This window comes from Scheffersomyces coipomensis (assembly GCF_036884675.1).
Source record: "Scheffersomyces coipomensis strain NRRL Y-17651 chromosome Unknown DFJ63scaffold_1, whole genome shotgun sequence".
NCBI lineage: Eukaryota > Fungi > Ascomycota > Pichiomycetes > Serinales > Debaryomycetaceae > Scheffersomyces > Scheffersomyces coipomensis.
This window is the reverse complement of record NW_027042892.1, coordinates 2,547,804-2,573,391: the sequence shown is the minus strand read 5'-3', so window position 1 is coordinate 2,573,391 and position 25,588 is coordinate 2,547,804. Positions and strand designations below refer to the sequence as shown.

The window sequence follows — 25,588 nt, the reverse complement described above, 5'->3', positions numbered from 1 at the left end:
TAAACAATAACAATTGCGCGTACATAGTAAAAATATTTAAACAGTAACAAAAATGTTCCAAAATATATTAAACAAGAGATTTTTTTAAAAATATCACTATATACAAAGTTAGTGGGGGAGTAAGGTAATCTATACTATATATAAAGTTAACCGGAGCGAATCATCTATTCAAGGATTCTAGTGATTAAACCAGTACCAACAGTTTTACCACCTTCTCTAATGTTGAAGTTTTGACCAACTTCAATTGGTGTAGCTTTGATTAATTCACCAACCATTTCAACATTATCACCTGGGAAGATCATCTTGGAGTGATCTTCACCTTCTGGGAATTTGAATGAACAGGTAACATCAGTGGTTCTGAAGAAAGCTTGTGGTTTATAGTTTTCACCGAAAGATGAGTGACGACCACCTTCTTCAGTAGTTAAGACATATAAAGAAGCTAAGAATTTCTTGTGAGAAGTAACACTTCCTGGTTTAGCTAAAACCATACCTCTTTTAATTTCATCTCTTTTGACACCTCTTAATAAGATACCACAGTTATCACCAGCAATGGCTGAATCTAATTCTTTCTTGAACATTTCAATACCAGTAACAGTACTCTTGAATGGTTTATCAAAGTTACCGACAATTTCAATTTCTTCACCTTTCTTTAATTGACCTCTTTCAACTCTACCAGTAACAACGGTCCCTCTACCAGAAATGGAGAAGACATCTTCAACAGGTAATAAGAATGGTTTTTCTAAATCACGAACTGGAGTTGGAATATATTCATCAACAGCATCTAATAATTTTAAGATAGCTTCAGAACCAATTTCTGATTTTTTACCTTCTAAAGCACATAAAGCGGAACCCATGATAACTGGAGTGTTATCACCATCGAAACCGTATTTGGCTAATAATTCTCTCATTTCCATTTCAACTAATTCTAACATTTCTGGATCATCAATAGTATCAACCTTGTTAACAAAGACAACTAATTCACGAACACCAACTTGTCTGGCTAATAAAATATGTTCTCTAGTTTGAGGCATTTGACCATCAGTGGCAGCAACAACAATAATAGCACCATCCATTTGAGCAGCACCAGTAATCATATTTTTAATATAATCAGCATGACCTGGACAATCAACGTGTGCATAATGTCTTTTTTCAGTCTCATATTCAACATGAGCAGTTGAAATAGTAATACCTCTGGCTCTTTCTTCTGGAGCTCTATCAATAGAACTATAATCCAAGAAATTGGCACCACCTCTTTCTGATAAAACTTTGGTGATGGCAGCAGTTAAAGTGGTCTTACCATGATCAACATGACCAATGGTACCAATGTTAACATGTGGTTTAGAACGGTTAAAAGCAGCATAAGATCTGGTTAAACTTGGACGAACACTTAAGGTGTTACGACCAATGGCACGGAAATTACCAGCAATGTTTTTAAACATCTTTGTATATGATTCAATTGATAAATAGCAGAGAAGATTTAAAATGACCTGAGAATACAAATTGAATTTTTCAACTTTTTTTTAGTACATTTTTTTGTCGAGACATCGTTGATTCGTGGGAACAACCAAAAAAAAGCTAAAAAATGTGTATTATATAATCAATTGCATGTTACATGTTATATATATATATATTTTAATATTACTATACATCTATTCAAGTAATGGATCTCTACTACTAGTTCTTAATTCATTATTAGTATTGGGAACAGTATCATCATCATGTAAATTTTCTTCTATTATTCTTTCCACTGCTCTTCTTTCTAACTCTTCAGCATTAGCACCGTCTTTAGCAAAGTATTCATAATAAATACAAAGAGTTAATAAAGCTCCTTGCATTAAAGCTGCTACTAAATATGATACCCAAGAACTCCAATGAGATCCTTTAGTAAAGAACAAAGTAGCAGTAAATATAAACCCACCTGGGGTTTGAATGCACATCATTCCAATTGATAAAGTACCTGGATGTTTCAACACATACGTCGTATGAATTTGCGGAACATATTTCACCACAGTTAATAATGTCGATAATAACCCATTCACACTGGCAATGGAGTAAAGTATGTTTTTGTTGGATGATAATCCAATCACAATTTGAATAAGTGAAAGTATTCCATGAAGTGTAACGAATTTACTCACCACGATGATTCTTTGAAACTCTTCTTTATCTTGTTTTAATGAATGTCTAGTTATTAACAAGACAAATATCAATATTAATATGGCACATGTACATTGTATGCCTATTTGGATTAAATTAAGTTGGGAATTAATACAATTGAATCTACTTAGAGCTCCACTAAAACAACAATAACGAGCAGTAGAACTTACCAATATGATATTAGTTAACGTGAATATGGCAGAACATGACCCTAATAATAAAAAGTTGGTTGATAATCCTTCTGATGTTTTCTTTTGATAGATTCTATGATATTGAGGCAAATAACTAACTATGATACCGATAGTTATAAAGATCAGGAAAATTAAGTTGACAGTAGATGCTCCTTCGAACACCGAACAGGTATCCTCTTCTCTGGAGTATAGGTTTAGAAGTGAGTGTATCATCATGTGTATGTGTGATGAACGAATGCAATGTTAGGAATGTAAGACACTTATCTCATATGAAGGGTCATTATCTTTAAACTTACCCCAACTCAATTTTGAAGAGAGGAGAAAGTTCGTGCGACAGTAAATACAAAACAAACCACCAGCCAAATTATCATCACCATACACACTTATTTTCACAGGAAACACCACTTATATAACTCTGAGCTTTCAAAATGGAAAGTTTGTGATTATTAAGTAGTTGTGATTCTCTATCCAATACATTTAAGCTAGGAGGAACTGTTTTTCAGCCAAACACTTCATTGTTCATGACACTATCCCATACATAAATATAAATATCCTGCACACAGTACTATTTACCATTTAAACAATCGCGTTGTGAAGATTTATTATACTTGAATCAATTATAGCTTAAACTAGACAACTTAATACATACATGATTCAATGAGTTCTCGACTGTGGGCCATCAATGCCGTCAAGAAGAGTAAAACTCAACTAGTCCCTGGATCGTCCAAGTGGCTTTCCAAAGAGATGTCTGCTCATTATGAAAACGTTTTAACTAATAGTGAATCACATTTTCATGATTTTCAACTGTATCAAGATGATTTGAATTCATTTATGAAGAAAGTAATGCAACTCAACGATGATGAAGAGAAACTTAATGATTTCATACTGGATCGGATTTCCAGAAATACATCTACATTCTCACCTATACGACAAAAGAAAGAAGAACAAGATCAAACAATGGAAAGCATTAATGAAGACAATTTGGCTGCTGAAGAGGAGGAAAAAGAAATGGAAAAGGTTGTCGAAGATATACTGAATTTGGAAGTTCAAACCACTGTTTCAAAAACAACTATTCCAGTTGTTGATACAGAACCAACCATTGAAGATGGTGGTGCAGATGATTCATTTCAAGCTATCAGTAAAGCTATACGGAAAAGTATTGCTGATAAGACCGCTCTTGGTAATACTTTCTTTAAACCAGAAAGCCAACTAAGTTCAGAAGATGAAAACAAGAAAGAAGAAATCATACCAGAATCAATCAACAAGTCATATACTTCAAGAAAATCAGCAATCACACCAAAGAGAAGTTCATTATTTGTTTCTCTTCCTGCTAGAGAACCAATCACTGTCACTGCTACATCCAAAAGAAAATCGGTTGGTCGTTCAAAGAATGGCAGTCTGAGAGTTTATGATAGATTGGATGTTGAATCAAGAATGGAAACTGCAAGTATTGTTCAAAATGAACCTGTTGAAATTAGTGCAAAAGCCAATGATAAACAACTCACTGAAACTGAAACATTAGATTATAACTTTTCCATGTCACCAGTTAAGATTCCTTTATCTAAAAGACCATTTGCTGCAGGATCAAGTAAAGAAGAAACTACCGAAATAGATATAAAAAGTGATATACTATCGAAACTGGAATCAAATCAATTAAAATCATCACACCATGATGCAGTAAAATCAAGCATTCCACAAATTACTGCTTCACTGAAAGAGATAACACAACATTCTAAAACGTTATTACTGGAAAGTAAGATACCAAGACTTCTGCATCATGAGAAGATCAAAGTTGAAACAAATGTTCAAGAAATAACAAGTCCGGAAGGTTCATCTACTCCTATATCATCAAGATTAACTAGCAGAAATTCACCAACAAGTATAGGTACTTCCAAAACTAGTAGACTGAAATCTCCTGAGTTTAAATCACCAATATCGGTTCCAAGTAGAGCTATATCAAGATCTAGAAGTATATCGCCATATAGAAGCAAATCTTCTAGATCGCCAACAACTTCGCTTGAGAGGTATTCTAGTTCTCCAGTGAAGGAAGAAGAAATGAATTTAATTAATAGACTAAGTGCTCCTACAAGTTCAAGCGCTGCTAAATATAGATCTCTGATAGCTACCAAGAATTCAGAATTGAAAAAAGCCGAGCCTGTGAATACTAAGAACAGATTCTTAACTACAACTTTAAATTCATCAAATCCACAATTCAAATTACAGAAACCACCTCAACTGAACCGAAGACTACCATTATCTCATGCTCCATCCCCAGTAAAATCAGGATTACTGAACTTAGATGATGGATCAATCCCAAAATTGGATTCAGGAAGTATTCCATCTTTAAAGAAGAAATCTCTTATGGCTGAAAGAAGTGAAGCGGCAGCTTCAAAACCAAGACAGAAAATACTCATATCAGTAAATCATACTGCAAAAATAGCGTCATTAAAATCAGATACTCAACCTAAAGAGAAACTAGACTCGGTAGAGCCAAAGTCAGCTAAAAGAGTAAACGAAAAGGCAAGTGCTAGAAGGGATATTGGTAATGCAGTTGCTTTACCAGATGCTGCAAGAGGATATAATATCAAACCCACTGATAGTTCAAAGAGAAGAAAACTTCTCAGAGAAGAGAAAACCCCATCAAGAGTTACAAGCAACAAAAAGCAAACATATGATAGCAAATCTTCAGCTTCAGAGAGAAGAACCACTTTCAAATCCATGCCGATTTTATATCCACAAAGTAATCCACTGACTCCTAGAAGAAAAACGTACACAGCTGAAACATTGCCCGATATTCTTACTGATGAAGAAGATAATTCGTCAAATAAGAGTAAGAAAATTCTTCAGTCCTGGGGAAGTACACCTGAATTACGTAGGATTGTACTTCAAAACAAGGAAATCAATCCTGCCACAGTGTTTGGTGAAGTACCGAAGCTTGTTATAGAGGATATATTCGATACACAGGCTTCAATATTAAGAGGCAAACAATCTCCCGATATGTCGCCGGATGAAAAACAACGAAGGAAGGAAGAGAGAGAATATGCTATAGAAATGGGATATAAATAAATAAACGAACCTTATGTATTATTATGTATTGAGTAATGTGTAATCTATAATATTTACTGTTTACGCTTAGCTAAAGCTGCTTCTTTTGACCATTTTGAGAGCCATTCTGCTGATTCTGATTTAGGAACCACAAATAATCTTAAACCATTATCGAACAATGGAGCAACTGGTTTATCATTCATTAAAACATTATTGATAGCCATTTTCTTTCCTACTTTGATTAAACCACCAGTTTGAGTTTCCATATAACATTCCAATTTCTTTACAGTGAAATCCTTATGTTTTGGATCTTCAAACCATTCACGAGGTCTATCCAATATCATTTCCAAGATTTCAATTGGAGTTGATAATTCACTTATTTCAGCTATGTAATCGAATTCATCAATAGATGGATATATTAACATAGCAGGGAATATTAATTGGGATTCATGATCTAAAGGATCTTCTAAACGTAACTTGGCGTCTTCTAACATTTCTGCTGGTCTTGATGATTTTATAATGGTGAAATGTCTTAATTTAATGGAATTTTCTAATATCAGTTGTTTCATTTTCTTTTCCTCTAGTTCTCTTTCTTTCTTTAATTTTGCTTCCTCTATTTGTTTTTGTTTCTTTATAACAGTTTCCAATAAACCTTTGAAATCTTTATTTTCAGGATCAAATGATAAACCATACTGTAATATTTGAGATGCTTCTTCAGATCTATTAACAGCAAAGAAAGCTTTACCAGTTCTGAAACATGCTTTCACATTCTTTTCATCGATTGCTAAAACTTTCTTACAATCCTCTATACATTGTCTGTAATTCTTCAACTCAAGATTACAAGCTGCTCTATTAGAATATAATGCAGCGTTTATGACTTTATCATCACAATCAACTTCAATACCTTTAGTATAAAATTCAATTGCGACTTTATATTGTTTGGTTTTATAAGCATCATTACCTTGATTCTTAAAATTACCAGCAATTTCATGAGGTTCCCCATCATATGCCAAACTCTTCAATGCTTCAAGTGTAGTATTCTCACCGCCTTCACCATCAGTTTCATCTAATTCAGTCATGAAAAATGGAAGTCTATTCAATTCTTTCATCACATCTTCAGTAGTCTTTTCTGCAAAGTCAGATAATTGTGGAGGTAAGGCTGGTTCACCAGCTTTAGGGGTATATCTTAATTTTTCCCATTCAGATATAAGCTTATCCTGAAGCTCATCTTCTGTAAGTCCTGAAGTACTCATGGTTGAATATTCTGTTAGCTTATAAACATCTATTTGCAATTAGCGATCTGTGAAAAAAAAATTTAAAATAAAAAAAATTAAAATGAGATGGTAGAAAATATCGGTGAATCACCAAAAATGGTTCCAGAAGAATCTCTACAGTTGCAAAAAAAGAAAATACGTTAACACTAATATTATCTATATCTACATGTATCTATAAATTTCTATTCTATTATATGCTTTATACAAGTTTACTGCTTTCCGTTAGATCTTTGGAGTACTAAGGGAACATGTAAATTAATCTTTTCATTTGCTTGTGTTTTCAAAGTTAATTTCAAATAATATAACCTTGATAAACAACAAAATTGGAAATCTGGAACTAAACAGAACTCACTTGAACCTGGTGTGGAGGAAGGTGCTGGTATGGCATCAGCAATATCTAGATTTAAGTTGAACTTTTTGAAATGACGTACACTCAGTTCTGAAGATGAATGCAAATTTTCTTTCTGCCATGGGATTGAAGAAAGCAATGTGTTATTAACATTCGAATCAGGAGCACTATATGAAACGTTCGGTAATTTTAATACATCATATTTGGTGGATAAATTAGCTAAACATTTGAGATCATAAATAAGATCTTTTTCAACTTGTAATGATTCACCGAATTCTTTAAGTAATTTGGAAAGATCCATAGCGTACTTTTGAAATCTTTTAATAGTAATCACATCAAAATTATCTGATTCCTTTTGAGAATTCTCAAATAACATTTCTGGTAAGAATACCAACGGTATAGGTAATCTCTTTGACTTGATGGTTAATATCATTAAATCAACCGTGATCTTTTTAAATTCGGGTATATTATTCAATGATGAACCAGTAGGAACATAAGTAATTTCCAATGGTATACTTATCTTAGATCCAGACAGTAAAGGCTTATTCGTGGTGTTAAATTTTGATAATGAAGTATAATCCACTCTATATGTAGTTTTCCGAGTTGTGAATGCAATCAACCCTAATACTTTTGAAGGTCCAAATACAACTTTTTTTCTATGAGGTAAAAACACTTCATAAAACCCATTATTATGATGACCATTTGCTTTCCTGATTTTAGAATAATATGACTGCTCCATCTTTGAAATTTCTAATGCACTAGCAGTTGGTTCTAATGGAGGAGGAGTTGGACCTGAAAGTCTTTCTTCAAGTGGAATCGAGGATAATTGTTTTCCTAATTCTAATTTTTCTTCTATTCTTTGTTTCAAATTAATATAAAACAGTTTAGCTTCTTCATCAATCATAGAACGATTAAGTTCAAATATTGAATTTGTAGACGGTATAACTCTCAAATAACAATAATCTTCATTAGCTACCACATACTCATCTTCATTGGCATTTATTATTTGTTGCTTACATAAAGATTTATAATCAGAAGCTTTACCAATGACTCTAGCACTTATACTATAACTTATGGAAGAATCAGTAGGAGCAAAATCATTAGCCAAAGAAGCAAATCTATAAGAAGGATGATCGGGATCTAAAATAGGATTAGGTGGTTCATTATCTTTAGATTTCCACTTTCGTCTTAAATTCGTTATTATTTCATATCTTGAGATCCCTAATGTTGGTGGTAATTGTAAATGCTTGACGAATCCATGATAACAAGTACAATCAAGTAATTTTTCAGGTAATTTAAATGTAAAGAATTTTTTATATGTGACGTTTGGTTGAAATATTTTCTTATGATTTAATTGAACGTAAGTGTTATCCACCGGATCAAGAGCATTCGAAGGTACATAAGGATTATTATGATCAGTAATCAATCTATCAAGATTGGCATCATTCCAAGATGCATTAAAATCAAACATAGTTAAGAATCTAACGACATGAGAATTTTGAGACACGATATTATTTCTATTACTATTGAATATAGCACATCCTTCAAGAATGACCGAAAACATATCAAATGGAATATCCTCGTTAGTCTTGTTGGTTACTAATACGTAACCATAAATGTAGTCACCTTGTTTAAATTCACATGATAGTGGATCTATTTTCTTCGGAACTTTACCAATCTTCCCAATGGATTCAGTCAATACAGTTTCTATTAGTAAAGATTTTGATATTTCTTTATTGGTTGAAGTTAACCTCTTTAATTTATGGGCATTTTCAACTATGGTATTTGACCAGTTTTCATCATCATTATCATTATTATCATTATCATCATTATGGGTATGGGTATGGTTATTCATTGCACTATCGATACTGACTCCAGCACTATCCATGGGAAATCCTGCAAAAGTAGGAGATAATTCAGGAGTAGTAGGTAACGAAACTCCTTCGAAATAATCAACCACTGACGAGTTATTAGAACTTTGAGGTGCTAATTCATAACTAGGAGGATTACCTCTTCGATCTTCACGGGTAGGAGTTAGATTTTTCGATATCGTGGATTGATACATATGATAAGAAGGTAAAATACTCAACAAACTCTGTTCAGCGTCATCCATATCAATATTTGTACCATTGTTGGAGTTATCTTGAACACGTTCGTCAATGTTGCTACTACTACTATTAGAACTTCCATCCCCTGGTTCCGAGTCGGTATTTCGTATGGATAAAGACGAAAGTCTTAGATTGAATTTATTCCTATCATCCATCGTTACCACCTTGATCTATATCGATGCTATTGGCCTTGCTGATGATGATAGTGATACAGCCAAGTGATATTCAAAAGATTAGACCATTCGGTTGGGTGGGGACTTACAAAATTAAATTTTATGGGTCACATCCAAATTGGGCGCGAGTTTTATTCTTTTTTTTCAGCCGCTCGTTACATTTTATTTTCTAAGCCAATAAATATGTTTATAACGTCTAATTGTTTGGTCTATGTATGTATATGTATATAATATCTAATTTCTTTCAATTGATAAGGGGACATTCACAATCAAGGATTCACCATTCATTAACTTCACCGTGATTTTAAAATAATATAATCTCGAGATAAGACAGGTTTGGAAATTAGGTACTAAAGTAAGATAATCAAATCCAGCTTGATTATGTAAAGCTTCCATACCTTTTAAATGACAATTCGATAAATCTAATTTAATTTCAAACTTCTTAGAGTAGAGACTATGATTATTGACAGTTGAAGTGGTTGAGTTGGAGATTGTTTCATGTTCCCATGGGATTGTTTTAATCAGTTTTTGTAATCCAAGACTAGTATTATCATGTCTTGAAAAAAGATCAAAATCAACAATTGATAAATTAATGTATTTCGTTTGTAATTGGGATAAGGCTCGGATATCTTTATATAATTTCGTTTCGAATTTGATTAAATCATTTCCTAAAGTTTTAATAATATGACTGATCTTAGTGACGTAGGTATTATATTGTTTCGTAACGATATTATCGAAATTATCAATCTCTTGATTTTTCGAAGATGAGATCTCACGATCTTTGAAACATAAATCATGATTGAATTCGATCGGAATAGGATACTTCTTCGATTTGATGGTGAGTACCACCAATTCCACATGTAATGATTTTATTTCTGGGAATTGAACTTTACTTGATGAACCAAGACCGCTACTACTTCCACTTCCACCAAGACTTTCAATCACATAAGATAACTCTAATGGAATGGTTATTTGTGTACTATATGTTTTAGCTGGATCTCTGAATTTGATCGGTGGGATATAATCTACCAGATATATCGTTTTAGGAGATGATAATGATAATACTCCTAAAATCTTAACATTCCCTGTTAAAGACTTCTTCTTAAACGGTAATAAATATTGATAATAATCATCATCGAATTGTTTATGATCTGATTTTTTCAATTTAACATTTTCATTTAAATAATTGATATCGGCAATTTGATATAATTGACGTAATTTATGAATATTCCCATTGGAATTCGATATACTTGGAGTTAAAGAATCTCTTGAACTTTGAGGGGTTAAATTGAATAATCCACCTCGAGATTGAGTTGAAACATTTAATAAATCTTCCGCAAAATCAACTTTCTCTTTAATTAAATCATGAAATGCCTTATAGAATAATTTTGATTCTTCATAGATTGCTTTCTTATTATAAATATCTTCATTATTAGTAGGGATGACTCTGATGGGACATACGGCATCCTTAGCAATGATATATCGATCCCGTTCTTCCATTAAATAATTATAATCATGAGATCTACCGATGATTCTCGCATCAACACTATAAGTTATCGCACTATCAATAAAAGTTAAATCTCTAATTCGAGACTCTTTATGAGCCATTAATACTGATGCTGGTAATGAATTTCTTGAAATTCCTAAACTAGGAGGTAAATCACAATGTCTTATTAATCCATGATCTTCACAAATATCATCTAATAATTTATCAGGAACTTTAAACGTGAAAAATCGTTTATACGTAACATTCGGTTGAAACAATCGTTTAACATCGATCGATAACACCGTATTATCATAAGGATCAGTCTCACCATCACACCAATCATGAGGATCACCATTATCAGTCACTAAACGATCAATATTAGCGTATGACCAAGATGCGAATAAATCTAACATATTCAAGAATTTAAACACTGACAATGGTTTTGATGTATCTAATACTCCATTATTATTATCAAGAATGGTTAACGTTCCTTCAAATACGACATATACCATATCGAAGGGGATGGGTTTATCTGATTTATTAATGATGGTGACATATCCATGAATATAATCTCCTTGTTTGAATTCTTTATCGGATATATCTATGATGGTTGGTTTTATCCCCTTTTGACAAATTTTCTCAGTAACGGTTATATTTATATCTAAATCTGCCGTTGGACTATTTTTTAATTTGGAAATATTGGATAATTTATGGACATTAGCAAGGATGGTGTTTTCCCAAATCTCAGCTGAATCTTGATTGAAAGTTGATTCGTCATTTGGATCAATTGGATGTTGATGATGATGATTTTGATATTCTGATTCTTCGGGTATGGACGGGAATGGGAAATGATCAACACTATTATTAGATGATTCAGTGGGGGAGATTAAATCTGATACTGATAGTATAGTTGGTGTAGCTGAAGTTACCGGAGTCATTTCATACATAGGAGGTTCGACATTAAAATTTTCATCGGTTAAAGTTAAATTTTTAGATACAGTTGATTGAAACATATGATATGAAGGTAAGATATTATTAATTAAATCATCTTCCTTTTCAGATATAGGAGGAGGAGGAGAAGATGGATGGGAATAACTTGTAGGTGGTGGATATGCTGAGGGTGATAAAGGAGGCCTTGGGTATTGAGAACTATGATAAGTTAATGAAGAAGCTGATTGAGCTCGTGGTAAAGGATTTGGTTGATACATGGGAGCATCATCATTATGATCAGAAGGATTATTATCGTTCAACTTTGAAGATGAATTAGTAGTATTATTCATGGTTGACGATATATCATATACTAATTACCATTTTCTATAAAACGAATGAATATAATATCAGTTGATAAAATTGATATTTTGAATATATGCCAAGTAGTTGAATTACGTTGTACAAATTAATTACTATAGACAAAAAGAGGTGATGGGTCAATAAAATTTTTTTTACGGCAATACTGAATTATGTGCAGGACTAAAGGCCAGCCGTAACATTATGTATAATAACAAGTATAAATATGTTTAAAAAATTGTAGGTTATTAAAGTTAACAACGAGTTAATCTATTGTAATGGTAGATGACAATCAATAATTGTTTATTTAAATGGTGTATTATATTATTAAATATGATTATAATTGATAATATGATATGTTAGTACTGCGGCGTGGATCCTTTATCTAAAATGCTTTAAGTATACACTGTGGATATAATATAAAAGCCATAGTCCATAGTTTATGATCATATTGATTGATACTAATTTGTGATATATAGTATATATGTGGTATGATATAATAATATAGACTATAGTTAATATAATAAATATATAAAAAAGTATGGGGTAATATCGAATTACACTATATAATTTAAAGCTGTTGTTGTTGTTGTCACAAGAGAACAATCAGACAAAATAGATAAGAAAGAAAGAAAGAGAAAGAAAGAAAGATAAGAAATCAGACAGACAGACAGACAAAAAAAATAACAGACAGATTTTAATTTCCTGTCAGACCAAAAAAAAAGACGACAACATTTTAAAGTATCCACAGTTTTCAGTTACATCATTACAAAGCAGCAACTACTACAACGCAACTTTACACAGTTTAAATAGTATACAGTCCACAGTATAGTTTAAACTACTATTCATTTATCAATTTTTCAGATCTATCTATCAACAGATCAATTATCCTATTCTATGTCATACCTTTACTGATCTAACATGTCTCAGGAAAAGTCCTTATCATCTCCATCATCAATTTCACCTAGATCAATTAGATCATCCTTTAAAATCATCTCCACAGTATCAATCCTTGCATTAGTAATATTTCAACTTTATCACTTCAAATCGTCAACACGTCCATTCAATGATATTTTTACTCAATTAACTTCCATCAATGGTAGACAAGATCCTTATCTATTATTCCAATCGATCCATACTACTGAAGATCCCTTATATGATAGAATCGGTGTCCCCACTCTAAATCCATCATCTGAACATTTGAAAGTTGGATCAAAAGCAATGGTTGCAAGTGATATCCCCGTCTGTTCAACCATGGGGATATCAATTCTTTTGAAAGGTGGTAATGCAGCTGATGCAGCAGTAACAGTCGCATTATGTATTGGAAGTATTAATTCTCATTCTTCTGGGATTGGTGGTGGTGGATATATCGTTAGTAAACATGGGGATGATTATATTAGTATTGATGCCAGAGAAATGGCTCCTAAACATGCTTTTAAAGATATGTATGATAAATATCCAATCTTAAGTAAAGTGGGTGGTTTAGCCGTTGCTGTTCCTGGTGAATTACATGGATTATATAAATTATTCGATAATCATGGTCTGAAAAATCTTACTTGGAAACAATTGATCGAACCAGTTATAACTTTGAATGAACAAGGTTTTGTATGTTCAAAAGTATTTGAAAATGTGGTGATTAAAGAAGAAGAATTAGTTTTAAATCGTATTCCTGCTTTAAAGAAATGTTGGGATTTCATCTATAAAGATGAAGAATGTACCACCTTAGTTGAACAAGGTGATATTATTGCTCGTCCAAATTATGCTCGTACTTTAGAATTGATTGCTAATAATGGTTCTTCTGCTATATTTTATGATCCCAACGGACCTATAGTTCAATCTTTGATACCTATTATTCATCAATTTGGAGGGATTATCGAAGCTGAAGATTTCGCAAGGTATGATGCTGTGGTTGAACGCCCTATAAGTACTGAGTTCTCCTTGAATGGGAAGGATAATTATACATTATTCACTTCAAATGGAGCTTCCAGTGGATTAGCCTTAGTGGCAGGACTTAAATTCTTTGAACTGGTAATTAATAAAGAAAAGGTTGAAGATGATTTATTATATAATCATAAATTAATTGAAAGTTTTAAATGGTTAGGTAGTATTCGAAGTGAATTTGGAGATGTTAATAAAACATATGCTCAGTCTTTAATTGATAAATATACTGATACAACTTGGATTGAAGAAGTTTTACAACAAGGAGGTTATTCTGATTCTCAAACTTTCAATTATACTCATTATCAACCAAAATATGATCTTGTTAATAATCAAGGTACATCCCATTTCAGTATTTTAGATGAAGATAATAATGCCGTAAGTATGACTACAACAGTTAATCTTTTATTTGGATCATTAGTATATGATTCACATACAGGGATTATACTTAATAATGAAATGGATGATTTTAGTCAACCCAATATATCAAATGCATTTAATTTAACCCCTTCGATATTTAATTTCATTGATAGTTATAAACGACCATTAAGTTCTACTAGTCCCACCATAATCATCAATTCTACATCTCATACCCCCGATTTCTTAATTGGAGCTGCGGGTGGATCCCGTATCACTACCGCAATCTTACAAGCTATAATCAGAGTATATTATCAAAAGTTGAATCTATTAGATACGATCAGTTTTCCAAGGATTCATCATCAATTGATTCCTGAATTCATCATGATTGAGAATTTAACCATGTATGGAGAAGAATTCACTAATCTGATAGTTGAAAAGATGAAATCTTTAGGTCATGAATTTTATATAAGTGGTGCAGTAACTGCTATGAATGGTATAAAACGAAATATTGAAACTGGATTGATTGAAGGAGTATCTGATTATTGGCGGAAAAGAGGTAAGGCTGATGGATATTAGAAGGAGAAGTATGCTCTTACAAGAATATAGGATAGATTAAAAATTTATAGATAAAGACGATAACAATTAAGATTAGATAGTGTAATAAATGACACCATAATTTATTTTTTTTTTTTTTTTTCAGTACAAGCGGTTGTACAAAAAGCGATTTGAACCTTAACGCCTTTGATCCGGATTATTGATAATAATTATGATATGTGGTTAACCTAGGATACTTGTATCCGTTATCGAGACATTGTAATTGAGTTAAGAACCATAATGAAACACATATAAAACAATTGACTTATAGAAGGTTTCTTAAGTTAGATAAAGTCATCACTTCAAATTGGACTTGATTTGGTCTAGTCTTAAATTTGAATTTGTCTTGATTTGATTTGTCTTGCCCTATCCTGTCTTATTTTGACCTGTCCTGTCTTGTTTAATTCAATTTTAAGGTGGTACAAAAATAAAATAAAATACTTAATTTGAATGATCTTAAAATAAAATTTGTGGGGGATCCTTTGCCCCACTCATCCATGGAAACACTAAAAACAATTAAAAAATTGTCTGATTTAATTACGGTCAGACAAATAAATATTTCGGAGTTCAAGAAAAAGAAATTAATACATAAAAATTTCTCGGAGTTTTGTTCATACTGTAATTTACTGATGTCCTTCTGCGTAACCGTTCTTTTTTTTTCTCTCCCTTGTTCCACTCACTCATTTTTTCCCACTGTACCCGCTAAATCTTCTGTAAGTTTGCTCCTTGTTTTGCCCCAGATTTTAATTTTTTTTTTCTCACTCCCTAAATACTTAAATTTAATTGGCTAAATTAAACTCCATTAAAAAAAACATTATGATCTTTGCCCCACAAAATAACAGTTACATAGTTACATAGTAATAGTTAAAAAATGCTTAGCTACCACAACCTATTCCGGAGTTTTTTTGAAATTTTTAATTCATTCAATATCAAATTCAACTTTCCTATTTAAATAATCTCATATCCTTGTTCTAGGAATATTTGGTGTATTTCACTATATACATTTACCTATTCTTACTTACTTACTCACGCTTTGCTTTTAATTTTAACTACTTATAAAAGTTAGACCCTTTAGTTTGTTGTTATACTTGTATACTCCTTACATCTTCTATTAGACTATTATTTCATTCACTTCAAACCTCCATACACACAGACATAACTATCTATCATGACAACTTATTCTCATCAAGGTGAGTTGCAAAAATTACCTATACCAGACTTAAATGAAACTTTAGCCAACTATTTAAAAGTTTTAAAACCTTTACAAACTGATATCGAACATCAAAGAACCATTCATGCTGTGGAAACTTTTCTTAAAAATGGAACAGGGAAATATCTCGATGAAGAATTAAGAAACTTCTCCAAGACTAGAAATAGTTATATTGAACAATTTTGGTATGATTCTTATTTAAATTATGATTCTCCAGTGGTATTGAATTTAAATCCTTTCTTCTTATTAGAAGATGATCCCTTCAATAATGATAATCATCATACTGATCCTCAAGTTAAAAGAGCAACCTCATTAACATTATCCTCCCTTAAATTCATTCAAGCTTTAAAAAATGAACAATTATCACCCGACGTCTTAAAAAATGGTCAACCTCTTTGTATGTATCAATATTCAAAATTATTTGGGGCATCAAGAATCCCAACTCATAATGGTTGTATCATGCAAACCGATGCTAATTCAAATCATATTGTCGTATTATCAAAATCTCAATTTTATTGGTTTGATGTATTGGATCTGCAAAATAATTTAATCCTTTCTGAACTGGATTTATCCATTAATTTCACTTCTATAATTCATGATTCTTTAACTACTGATGCATCTGATATTGCAAAATCTTCATTTGGAGTCTTGACTACTGAAAATAGAAGAATTTGGGCAGGAATTAGAAATACTCAAATTTCAAATAATCAAACTAATAATGAAATCTTATCCATCATTGATTCAGCTTTATTCATCTTATGTCTTGATGATATTGAGATTAATGATTTATCTTTATTATCCAAAAATATGCTTTGTGGTTTATCAATCTTAGATAAAGGTATTCAAGTTGGTACTTGTACTAACAGATGGTATGATAAATTACAAATCATCATTACAAAAAATGGTAAAGCCGGAATCAATTTTGAACATACTGGTGTAGATGGACATACCGTTTTAAGATTCGTCAGTGATATTTATACTGATTCAATTCTTTCCTTTGCAAAATCAATCAATACAAATTCTCCATCACTTTGGAAAGACACTAATAATAATCCTGATAGACCAATCTCACCATCAGAAGAACCATTAATCACAGTTCCAAGAAAATTAGAATGGGAATTGACATCTGATTTATCATTAGCATTAAGATTTGGTGAAACAAGATTATCTGATTTAATCAATCAAAATGAATTCAAACATCTTGAATTCAAAAACTACGGTTCAACCCAAATTAAAAAAATGAAATTCAGTCCCGATGCTTTCGTCCAAATGGCATTCCAAGTCACTTATTACGCCTTGTATGGGAAAGTCGAATGTACTTATGAACCAGCCATGACTAAACAATTCTTCCATGGTAGAACTGAAGCTATTAGAACTGTAAGTTCTGAATCGAATTTATTCGTGAGAAAATTCTTTGATTCTTCCGTATCTAATGAAGATAAATTAACGTACTTGGCTAATGCTTGTAATCAACATAGTCAACAAACCAAACGTTGTTCAGTTGGGAAGGGGGTTGATAGACATCTTTATGCTTTGTTCTGTATTTGGAAAAGATATGTTGATTCTCATGATGATGATGATGATGAACATATCGAAGCTACTGAAATGAATACCAGATCGTCGATTTCAACCTTAGTGGAAGATGATGATACTAGTTCTTCCGATAACACTATAGTTAATAGTTCATCCAATGGTAAAAGATCATCATCCTCGTCAGTATCAACCGCATTGAAACAATTACCTTCTGTTTTTGCTGATTCAGGATGGGATAAATTAAACAATACCGTCATTTCTACTTCTAATTGTGGTAATCCTGCTTTAAGATTATTCGGTTTCGGTCCTGTATCTGCTAATGGGTTTGGTATTGGATATATTATTAAAGATGATTCAATCTCAATCTGTGCAAGTTCCAAACATCGTCAAACACAAAGATTCTTAGTCACTTTAGAATCATATTTCAATGAAATCCAACAAATTTGGAAACAAGTTAATATCAAGAAAAAAGCTGCTAAAGTAGCCAATGACGCCGCCGCAGTAGCCATCACTAAAGCAACTGTTACCACCGCTACTTCCACCACTATGGAAATCTCTACATCTTCATTACAACAACCAAAACCTCAATCTAATTTATCTACTCTTTTAGGGGGGTACGGTTATTTCGATATGGGTGAAGATGATATTAAATCAAGAGGTACTTCTCCTGAACCTCCTTTCTTGAATAGAAATAATTCAGGTTTCTCCATAAGAGAAATCGGTAAGAAATTAAGATTATCTGAATATTAATCTATCTATGTTTATGTCTACTATTTATTTTTTAACGTCATGACTATTTATTAAGTGGTTTGATACCCTTGCCAACCCTTTATTTATTTATTTTATTTATTACTACTTATTATTTTTATCTATTTATTCGAGTTATTTATTTCACTTATTTATATACATAATATACATTATAACAACATGAACTTCTAATATATAACGTAACTTATTATTAATTATCAAACCATATAAAAAGCTTCTATAAAAAGACAACTATTTACTTTTATTTTTCATTATATCCCAAAACTACCTTCGATAAACGCAGCTCTTAAACTGGCTTTATTATTTCCTTTATTTTTATTAAATTTAGATGCAGAGGGTATACCCATCATCATAGCATTATTCCGGGCTTGGGGTGGTGGACCACTTGGATTCCTACTACCTGCAGCAGCATTAGGATCGTATTGTTGTGGTGGTGGGTAATATGGTTGGGGTGGATATCCTTGAGGTGGATACCCTTGTGGTGGTGGTCTTGAGGCTGGCGGATAACCTTGTGGTGGGTAACCTTGTGGAGGAGGAGCATAACCATGAGGTGGATGAGGAGCATATCCTTGTGGAGGATAGCCTTGTGGTGCTGGTGCTGGAGGGTATCCATGAGCTGGTGGAGGGTATCCCTGAGGGGGATAACCTTGCGCTGGTGCAGGTGGATATCCTTGTGGTGGATAACTTTGAGGATGATAACCCTGAGGTCCTGGTGCAGGTGGATATGATGATTGAGGAGGATATCCTTTTGGAGCATGTCCTTGTGGTGCTGGTGCTGGATAGCCCTGTGTCTGAGGTGCTGGTGGTTGAGAAGTACCAGGTTTAGGATAAGGACCACCATTGTTAACTGGACGTGGTGGGGATCTACCTTGTGGTCTAGCAGGTAATGGAATTCCATTGGCGTTTGGACCTAATGCATTTGAAGTAGGTTGTTGATGTGGTGGTGATACCTGTCTTTGTTGTTGTGCTGCTTCAGGCGGTGGTGGTGGTAAACTAGTAGGATCATCTCTCTTACGAGTTGGAGAAACCGATTTATTATTAGGAGATCTCTGTCTTTGTTGATATTCAGGTGATTGAAATCTACCAGGACTTTGATTTGGTCTAGACGATCTACGTTCACGAGGTGGAGTTAAAGATTGTCTATTTGGATTCCTTGGTGGAGGTGGTGACGCTGGTTCATTATATGATGTTGGAACTGGTAAACTTAGATGCGATCCATTATTCGGGGCAGTGGTAAATGATGGAACGGATGAACCACTATCTGTTGCTGGGGCGTAATGATTTTGACCTTGCGAATATGATACATTTGGATTAGAAGTATTATAACCAGCACTTCCTCTGTAAACATTTCGTGGTGGTGGTTCATCAATTTCATTAACTTGAGGTTGTGGTATTTCATGATGACTAGGTGACACTTGTCTTTGTTGAATAGGTTCATTGACTTCATAAGGTTCAGGAATTGGTTGTGATTCTTGTGATTGCTCTTCCTCGGGTAATGGAGTTCTTTCCTTATTAGGCGATACTGATCTTGAACTTCTCTTCTTCTTGGTTTTCTTCTTCTTCTTCTTTTCACCTGATTCAGTAGATCCAGTAGATTCAGTAGGAGATGTTGGAGGTTGGCCAAAGAATGGTGGAGGTGGCATACCAGGTATAGGACCAGGCATCATACCAGGAGGGAAGAATCCGAATTGATTTGCAGATGGGAATCCTGCTTCTGCTGCTGCGGCAGCGGCGGCAGCCATAGCTCTAGCTTGTTCTTTCTCTTTCTTTTTCTTTTCCTTCTCTTGTTTCTTCTTTTTCTTTTCTTCTTTCAATCTCTTTGCTTCTTCAGGATCAACTTCTTGAGCTTTCTTCACTCCATCATCACTTATAGGAGACTGTAATTGTGCTTGTCTAGCTTTATGAACATCATCAGTTTCAATTGGAATATTATCTCTAGGAAGAACAACTTGACTTGATGATCTACGATTTTCAATTTGTTGTTCATACAAGGCATAATCTTGATATGGATCTTGATTTTCAAATTGATTATCATAAAAATCAGTTCTTTCAGAAGGTGGAGTAGGTGGTAAATCTCGTTGAGCGTTATTTGGTTGAGGTGGTATAAGGGGTAATTCATGATCATTATTTCTTAATTTTAAATTTTGTAATGGTGGAGGTCTTCTTCTTTCCTCTCTTCTGGCATTTCTTGGAGGTGGGCTTGGATCAACAATTTGAGCTTTTTCTTCAAAATCATCACCTAAATCTTTAAAATCAAGATATTCTTGATATTGTCTATATTCATCTCCTTCACCTCCATCATCTACATTAAATTCTCCAAGATCAAGTTTATAATCTTCATCTGTGAAATTAATATTTGGTAAAGGTCCACTTGCTTCTTCAAGTTCATTAGGTAAGGGAGGTAATGGCATTTCTTTAGTTTTATAACTTTCATTAGAAGGCACTCTTTTATGAGGCATGATATGATTAATTTCAGAATCTGTTAAATCAAAATGTTCAAGGTATTGTTTTGAATCCATGGTGGTTTCAGTTAAGATAATCCATTTTTGAAATCCTTTAAATTGAGCTTCTATAACAATTGAACGGCCGAAAAGATGTTTGAATTGGGAGATTTGATCCGATCCTAATGTAGATAACCATGTCCAAATATAATAATCTTGGATAGTAACGTCATTAACGGCTATTTGAGAAAATAATGGTATATCTTTATCCACACTAACAGTATTTCTGGTCCAACCAGGGTATAAGGCATATTTTGAATCGATCGGTTCTTCAGTTAATCTATTTAAAACACGACGAGATTCATCTGTTAAAGTTTCCACGATTTCTTTAGTGGATCCTTTTTGGAACACATTTTTAAGAATAGTGAAATTCTCCATTGAATGGAAGGAATCTTTCTTTTCAAAACTTAAACTGTGCCTTATCTTTGATATCAATTCATATGGGTTGGAAGAAGGACGAGTTGATTCTATACATACACAAGGGATAGTTATCATTGATTTCAAAGCATCATCTTCTTCTGGTGGAGGATAAGTATTAGTGATAAGTAATGATTGTAAAGTCTTGGGTAATTTAAGAGTTTCGGAATCTGATTCTGGTAACATGGCTCTTAAAAATGATAATAATAAATGAAATAAAGCATTTGAAGAAGGCTTCCAAGATTCTAAACCTTGACTAAAATTGAATTCCTTATCGACAGTAGCATCATAAAATGGAGATTTAATTAACTTTGACATCGGATTGAAAGCCCATATAGATGCCATCTTTGTAATTTTTCTACCACTTAAGTAATTATATTGAGAATTAGAAGTTATACTGATTAATAAGTCAAGGAAATCATATACTATAGATGCATGCGCCGGAGAAGAAAGACATTTGGGCATGATTGATAAAAAGGCATTCTTAGGACATCCAGCTTCTTGTTCACGTCTTTTGAATTCAAGATAAACATCCCAACCTATGATTTCATTATTGGGTAATCTTGTCCAAAGATATTTCAAAGCGCAGATCAATGTGAAATCATCAGTTGATTTCACAATTCTCATAGCTTTTGATTCATCATCATTTTCTATATCGATTAGTTCACCATTTGGATATACCTTTGATAAGAATAGTTCGAGGTTCTCATCATTGATCTTGGATCGGAATGGGAGGAAGATATGAGGAGTCTTTGTACCTCCTCTATTCTTTAATTCGATCGTTATAAGATGTAGTATTGCTTTTAATTTCTTCTTTGAGAATTGATCAGGTTTGATGATACCTGAAGTTAGATTATATATGATATCATTATTGATTTGATCGGGTAGTTTGGGAAGATCAAACCTATCAGGGAGAGGTTTTGATTTCGACATATTGTTATGGTAGTTTTGTTGTTGTTGTTATAGTTTGGATGTAACTATTGATTCATCTGGCGAAAAATTGCAACAATTTGATTTGTGGTCTGACGTGATCGGTGAGATTTGTTTGTAATGAATAAATGAAGTGTTTGACACGGTTTAACAAGGTTCAATACACGTAACTACACAGATATAAGTCCCTTCTCTTCCAACTTCAACTCAAACACGAATTGATGATTGTTTTAATCTGTTTAAAATTTTTCTTTGTGTGATATGATATTGTTTATGGGTGGTGGTGGTACCTTTTTATTTTTTTTATTTTGTGTTTACATTTTAATTGAAAACACTGGTCCTGTATATAAATAATAATGAATGGGAACGACATTTAAGAGGCGAAGTGAGACATTATCGGAGTATGTCGTGTTTTTTTACTGCGGATCAGAATTAAGTGTAGTACGATATAATTAATATGATAATAAATATATTTGCAACATTCTATAATAAGGGATTTGGTATAAGACACAAAACATATTATTACTCTTAATAATAATATATCGAAAGGAGAAGAATAAAAAGAAGAAAAGAAGTAAAGAAAACAAAACTAACAACAAAGCAACAGTAAATCAATACGTAAATGGTATACAGACACCAGAAATCAAACAGACAAAAAGAAAAGAAAAGAAAAGAAAAGGATAAATGTAAAAGTCAAAATCAGAAGTAAAAAATGGTTTGGTTTCATAAGTTTATTCTAAACATTCAAGCCATTATAATGAGCAGCAGCAGCAGCAGCAGCTTGATGATGTTGTAATGTCATATCAGTCATACTATTGACTGGCCTAAGATTATTATAATTAGGTGGTTCAAGTTGAGATTGTCCTTGTGGTGGTGGTGGTCCTTGGGATAAAATTTGTGCTCCGCCTCGTACTTTAATCCCTGGATTAAGACTTTGTAAGTTGGTCATACTATTCACTAATCTTACTTCGCCATTTCCTGATGATGGTAAACTTATAGGATTTGAATTAGTACTATTAGGATCATAATGTTGACCTCCATTTTCGGGAGTTTCACTTGCACTAGAAAGTAATTGGGGTGGTTGTTGTTGAGTTGGAGCTTGAGGATGATCGACATAACCTTGAGCAATTTGATGGACATGAGGTGGTAAAACAGGATGATTAATTGATGGGACTTGATGGACTATATTAGTTTGTGGTGGTGGTGGTGGTTGAGGGATATTTAAAGTAGTGGGGATAGTTGATGGCATGGATGAAACATTAGTTTGAGCTGATGCACTCACTTGAGTTATATAATTTGCTTGTTGAATAATATTATTTAAATTATTAATACCTCCCACTGATGAAGCTAATAATGAACAATCTTTATGACCGACAATTATTCCTTTTAAATTTATAACTTGATCTCTTAATTGATTCACTTGTAATGATAATTCACGATATCCTGTAGAATAAAATGCTAATTCATCTTCCATCTTTTGAATTAATTGCTTCTTACGTTGACGACATTTAGAAGCAGCAACTCTATTTCTTTCAAGGAAATTCTTACGTTTATCTAATCCTGGTTCTCCACTATTATCATCTTGTGACATGTCAGATGCATTCATGTCGTTCTGTTCTTCAGCTTTAACCTTTTGAGCTTCTTTCTTGGTTGATTTCCTACCTCTTGTAGCACCAGTGTTGGCATTAGAAGTTTTGGTATTGGCATTTGTTACATTTTCTAATTTAGCTTTCTTAGAAGTAGGAGCATCATCCTTTCCTTTTCTCTTTCTGCTGGTGGTTGTAGCGGTCGAGGCTGAAGTATCCTTTGATTCAGTAGGTTCTTCAATTTCCAAAGTTGAAGGAAGAACATTAGCAGGTTTAGCCACACTATGATCTTGATTATCATTAGTTATAATGGGCACTCCATTTTGAGCAATATTTTGTTGTTGTTGTTGTTGAGCTTGAGGTTGAGGATTTAAAATAGGAAGGTTTGGAGTGGTACCCATATTAGAAGTATTAGCCATACCTAATAAACTCGATAATCCAGGAGTCATAGGACTATTTAATAATGCAGATGGAGTAGTTAACCCTGGAATCAATTGATTATTGAATGAAAATTGATGAGTTAAACCACCAGGGGTTAATCCTGACCTTATATTTGATTCGTTCGGAGTTAATCCTGTTTTTCTTAAAGTATTTAAAAATTGATTAAAGTTCGAATTTGAATTCATAGGATGTCCTAAACCTGGATTAGCTCCATTAGAAGGATTTGAAGAAGGATTATTACCGTTGGGATTATTATGATTATTGGTGGCTGATAATAAACTATTCCATAAATTTGTAGTAGGAGTACCTGGATTTGAGATTGCTCCTGAGGTATTAGCATTGGGAGATAATCCCAAGGGAGGTAATCTTCTTCCACCTGGAGTGAATAATGGAGGTGTTATACCAGGTAATTTACCATTAGATTGATGATTCACACTTGAAATATTAGGGATATGTAAATCTGGTTTTTGATGATTTTGATGATTAGTAAGACTATTATTATTATTATTATTATTATTAGCACTGGTTGAAACGCTAGAAGTTATCGATGCAGTGGTTTCCGAATGAGCTGAAGTAGTTGAGTTTGCTGTGTTATTAATAGATTTGATACCTCCTGGTCCAGTGGTACCACCTAATTTACCCACATTGGCATCATTTAATTGAACAATGGGGATGGATTGATTGGAAGAATCCTTACTAGCAAATGATCTTTCAAAGGGATTTGGTTCTAAATCAAACGTTGTCTTTATCTAGATAATGATAGTTAGTATATCCTATATTGCTGAAATAATTATGGTTGCTATAATAGTTTGTTGATGAATGGTTTCAATATTTACATTTATTTGTGTTGAACATGACGTAATTTAGCTTTGTCTAAAACAAAATGGGGTATTTCAAGATTTCAAACCAAAACATGTAAATCAACTTCATCAACAGTATCATAACAATCCACTTTATCAAGTCTTACTTACTTCTCCCGACATGATTGATGCCATATATTAAATAGAAAAAGCACTATCTAAAAGAGTTTGATGATAGTTTTAAAATTAAATGATTTAATCATTTACAACAAAACAAAAAAAAAGTTGATGTAATAAAAAAATTCAGGGAAAAAAAAGAAACGAAGTTAAAATGTCGTGCCATGTCTGAAATTTCAGACACAATGTCGTAACATTTCTCGTAAACCGAAAACTGTGGAATTAATTCATTATACAAATATAATACTACTATTTATGCTTTCGTT

The 25,588-nt window shown here is 32.9% G+C and overlaps 10 protein-coding genes across 10 annotated transcripts; 3 read left to right on the top strand and 7 right to left on the bottom strand. All coding sequences in view use genetic code 12, as the record gives it.

Moving 5' to 3' along the window:
* Positions 1-43: 43 nt before the first annotated feature.
* TUF1 (translation elongation factor Tu) lies at positions 44-1,572 on the bottom strand. The gene has a single exon (XM_064908836.1). The coding sequence runs from the start codon at positions 1,437-1,439 to the stop codon at positions 165-167; it is 1,275 nt and encodes a 424-aa protein (XP_064765301.1). The 5' UTR covers positions 1,440-1,572; the 3' UTR covers positions 44-164.
* A 1-nt stretch (position 1,573) lies between these two features.
* Positions 1,574-2,782, bottom strand: DFJ63DRAFT_38931 (uncharacterized protein). The gene has a single exon (XM_064908840.1). It carries the CDS (start codon positions 2,559-2,561, stop codon positions 1,650-1,652), a length of 912 nt encoding a protein of 303 aa, XP_064765300.1. The 5' UTR covers positions 2,562-2,782; the 3' UTR covers positions 1,574-1,649.
* Positions 2,783-5,438, top strand: DFJ63DRAFT_38932 (uncharacterized protein). The gene has a single exon (XM_064908841.1). It carries the CDS (start codon positions 3,003-3,005, stop codon positions 5,409-5,411), a length of 2,409 nt encoding a protein of 802 aa, XP_064765299.1. The 5' UTR covers positions 2,783-3,002; the 3' UTR covers positions 5,412-5,438.
* Positions 5,423-6,784, bottom strand: CNS1 (HSP70/90 family co-chaperone). Its single transcript, XM_064906785.1, has one exon. It carries the CDS (start codon positions 6,641-6,643, stop codon positions 5,465-5,467), a length of 1,179 nt encoding a protein of 392 aa, XP_064765298.1. The 5' UTR covers positions 6,644-6,784; the 3' UTR covers positions 5,423-5,464.
* On the bottom strand, positions 6,785-8,796 carry DFJ63DRAFT_317173 (uncharacterized protein). Its single transcript, XM_064906784.1, has one exon. The coding sequence runs from the start codon at positions 8,575-8,577 to the stop codon at positions 6,874-6,876; it is 1,704 nt and encodes a 567-aa protein (XP_064765297.1). The 5' UTR covers positions 8,578-8,796; the 3' UTR covers positions 6,785-6,873.
* A 732-nt stretch (positions 8,797-9,528) lies between these two features.
* Positions 9,529-11,988, bottom strand: DFJ63DRAFT_282040 (uncharacterized protein; the record flags this gene model as incomplete). The annotated part of the gene is made up of 1 exon (XM_064904624.1): positions 9,529-11,988. The coding sequence occupies one exon, from the start codon at positions 11,986-11,988 to the stop codon at positions 9,529-9,531; it is 2,460 nt and encodes an 819-aa protein (XP_064765296.1).
* A 412-nt stretch (positions 11,989-12,400) lies between these two features.
* Positions 12,401-14,941, top strand: CIS2 (gamma-glutamyltransferase; the record flags this gene model as incomplete). The annotated part of the gene is made up of 2 exons (XM_064907378.1): positions 12,401-12,425; positions 13,071-14,941. 2 exons carry the CDS (start codon positions 12,401-12,403, stop codon positions 14,939-14,941), a joined length of 1,896 nt encoding a protein of 631 aa, XP_064765295.1.
* A 997-nt stretch (positions 14,942-15,938) lies between these two features.
* Positions 15,939-18,652, top strand: CTN1 (carnitine O-acetyltransferase). The gene has a single exon (XM_064908835.1). It carries the CDS (start codon positions 16,128-16,130, stop codon positions 18,450-18,452), a length of 2,325 nt encoding a protein of 774 aa, XP_064765294.1. The 5' UTR covers positions 15,939-16,127; the 3' UTR covers positions 18,453-18,652.
* Positions 18,653-18,721: 69 nt separating this feature from the next.
* On the bottom strand, positions 18,722-22,321 carry MSB1 (Msb1p; the record flags this gene model as incomplete). The annotated part of the gene is made up of 2 exons (XM_064904620.1): positions 18,722-19,338; positions 19,876-22,321. The coding sequence occupies 2 exons, from the start codon at positions 22,319-22,321 to the stop codon at positions 18,722-18,724; spliced, it is 3,063 nt and encodes a 1,020-aa protein (XP_064765293.1).
* A 733-nt stretch (positions 22,322-23,054) lies between these two features.
* Positions 23,055-25,328, bottom strand: SKO1 (Sko1p; the record flags this gene model as incomplete). Its single annotated transcript, XM_064907849.1, has 2 exons — positions 23,055-25,088; positions 25,317-25,328. 2 exons carry the CDS (start codon positions 25,326-25,328, stop codon positions 23,055-23,057), a joined length of 2,046 nt encoding a protein of 681 aa, XP_064765292.1.
* Between the last annotated feature and the right edge of the window lie 260 nt (positions 25,329-25,588).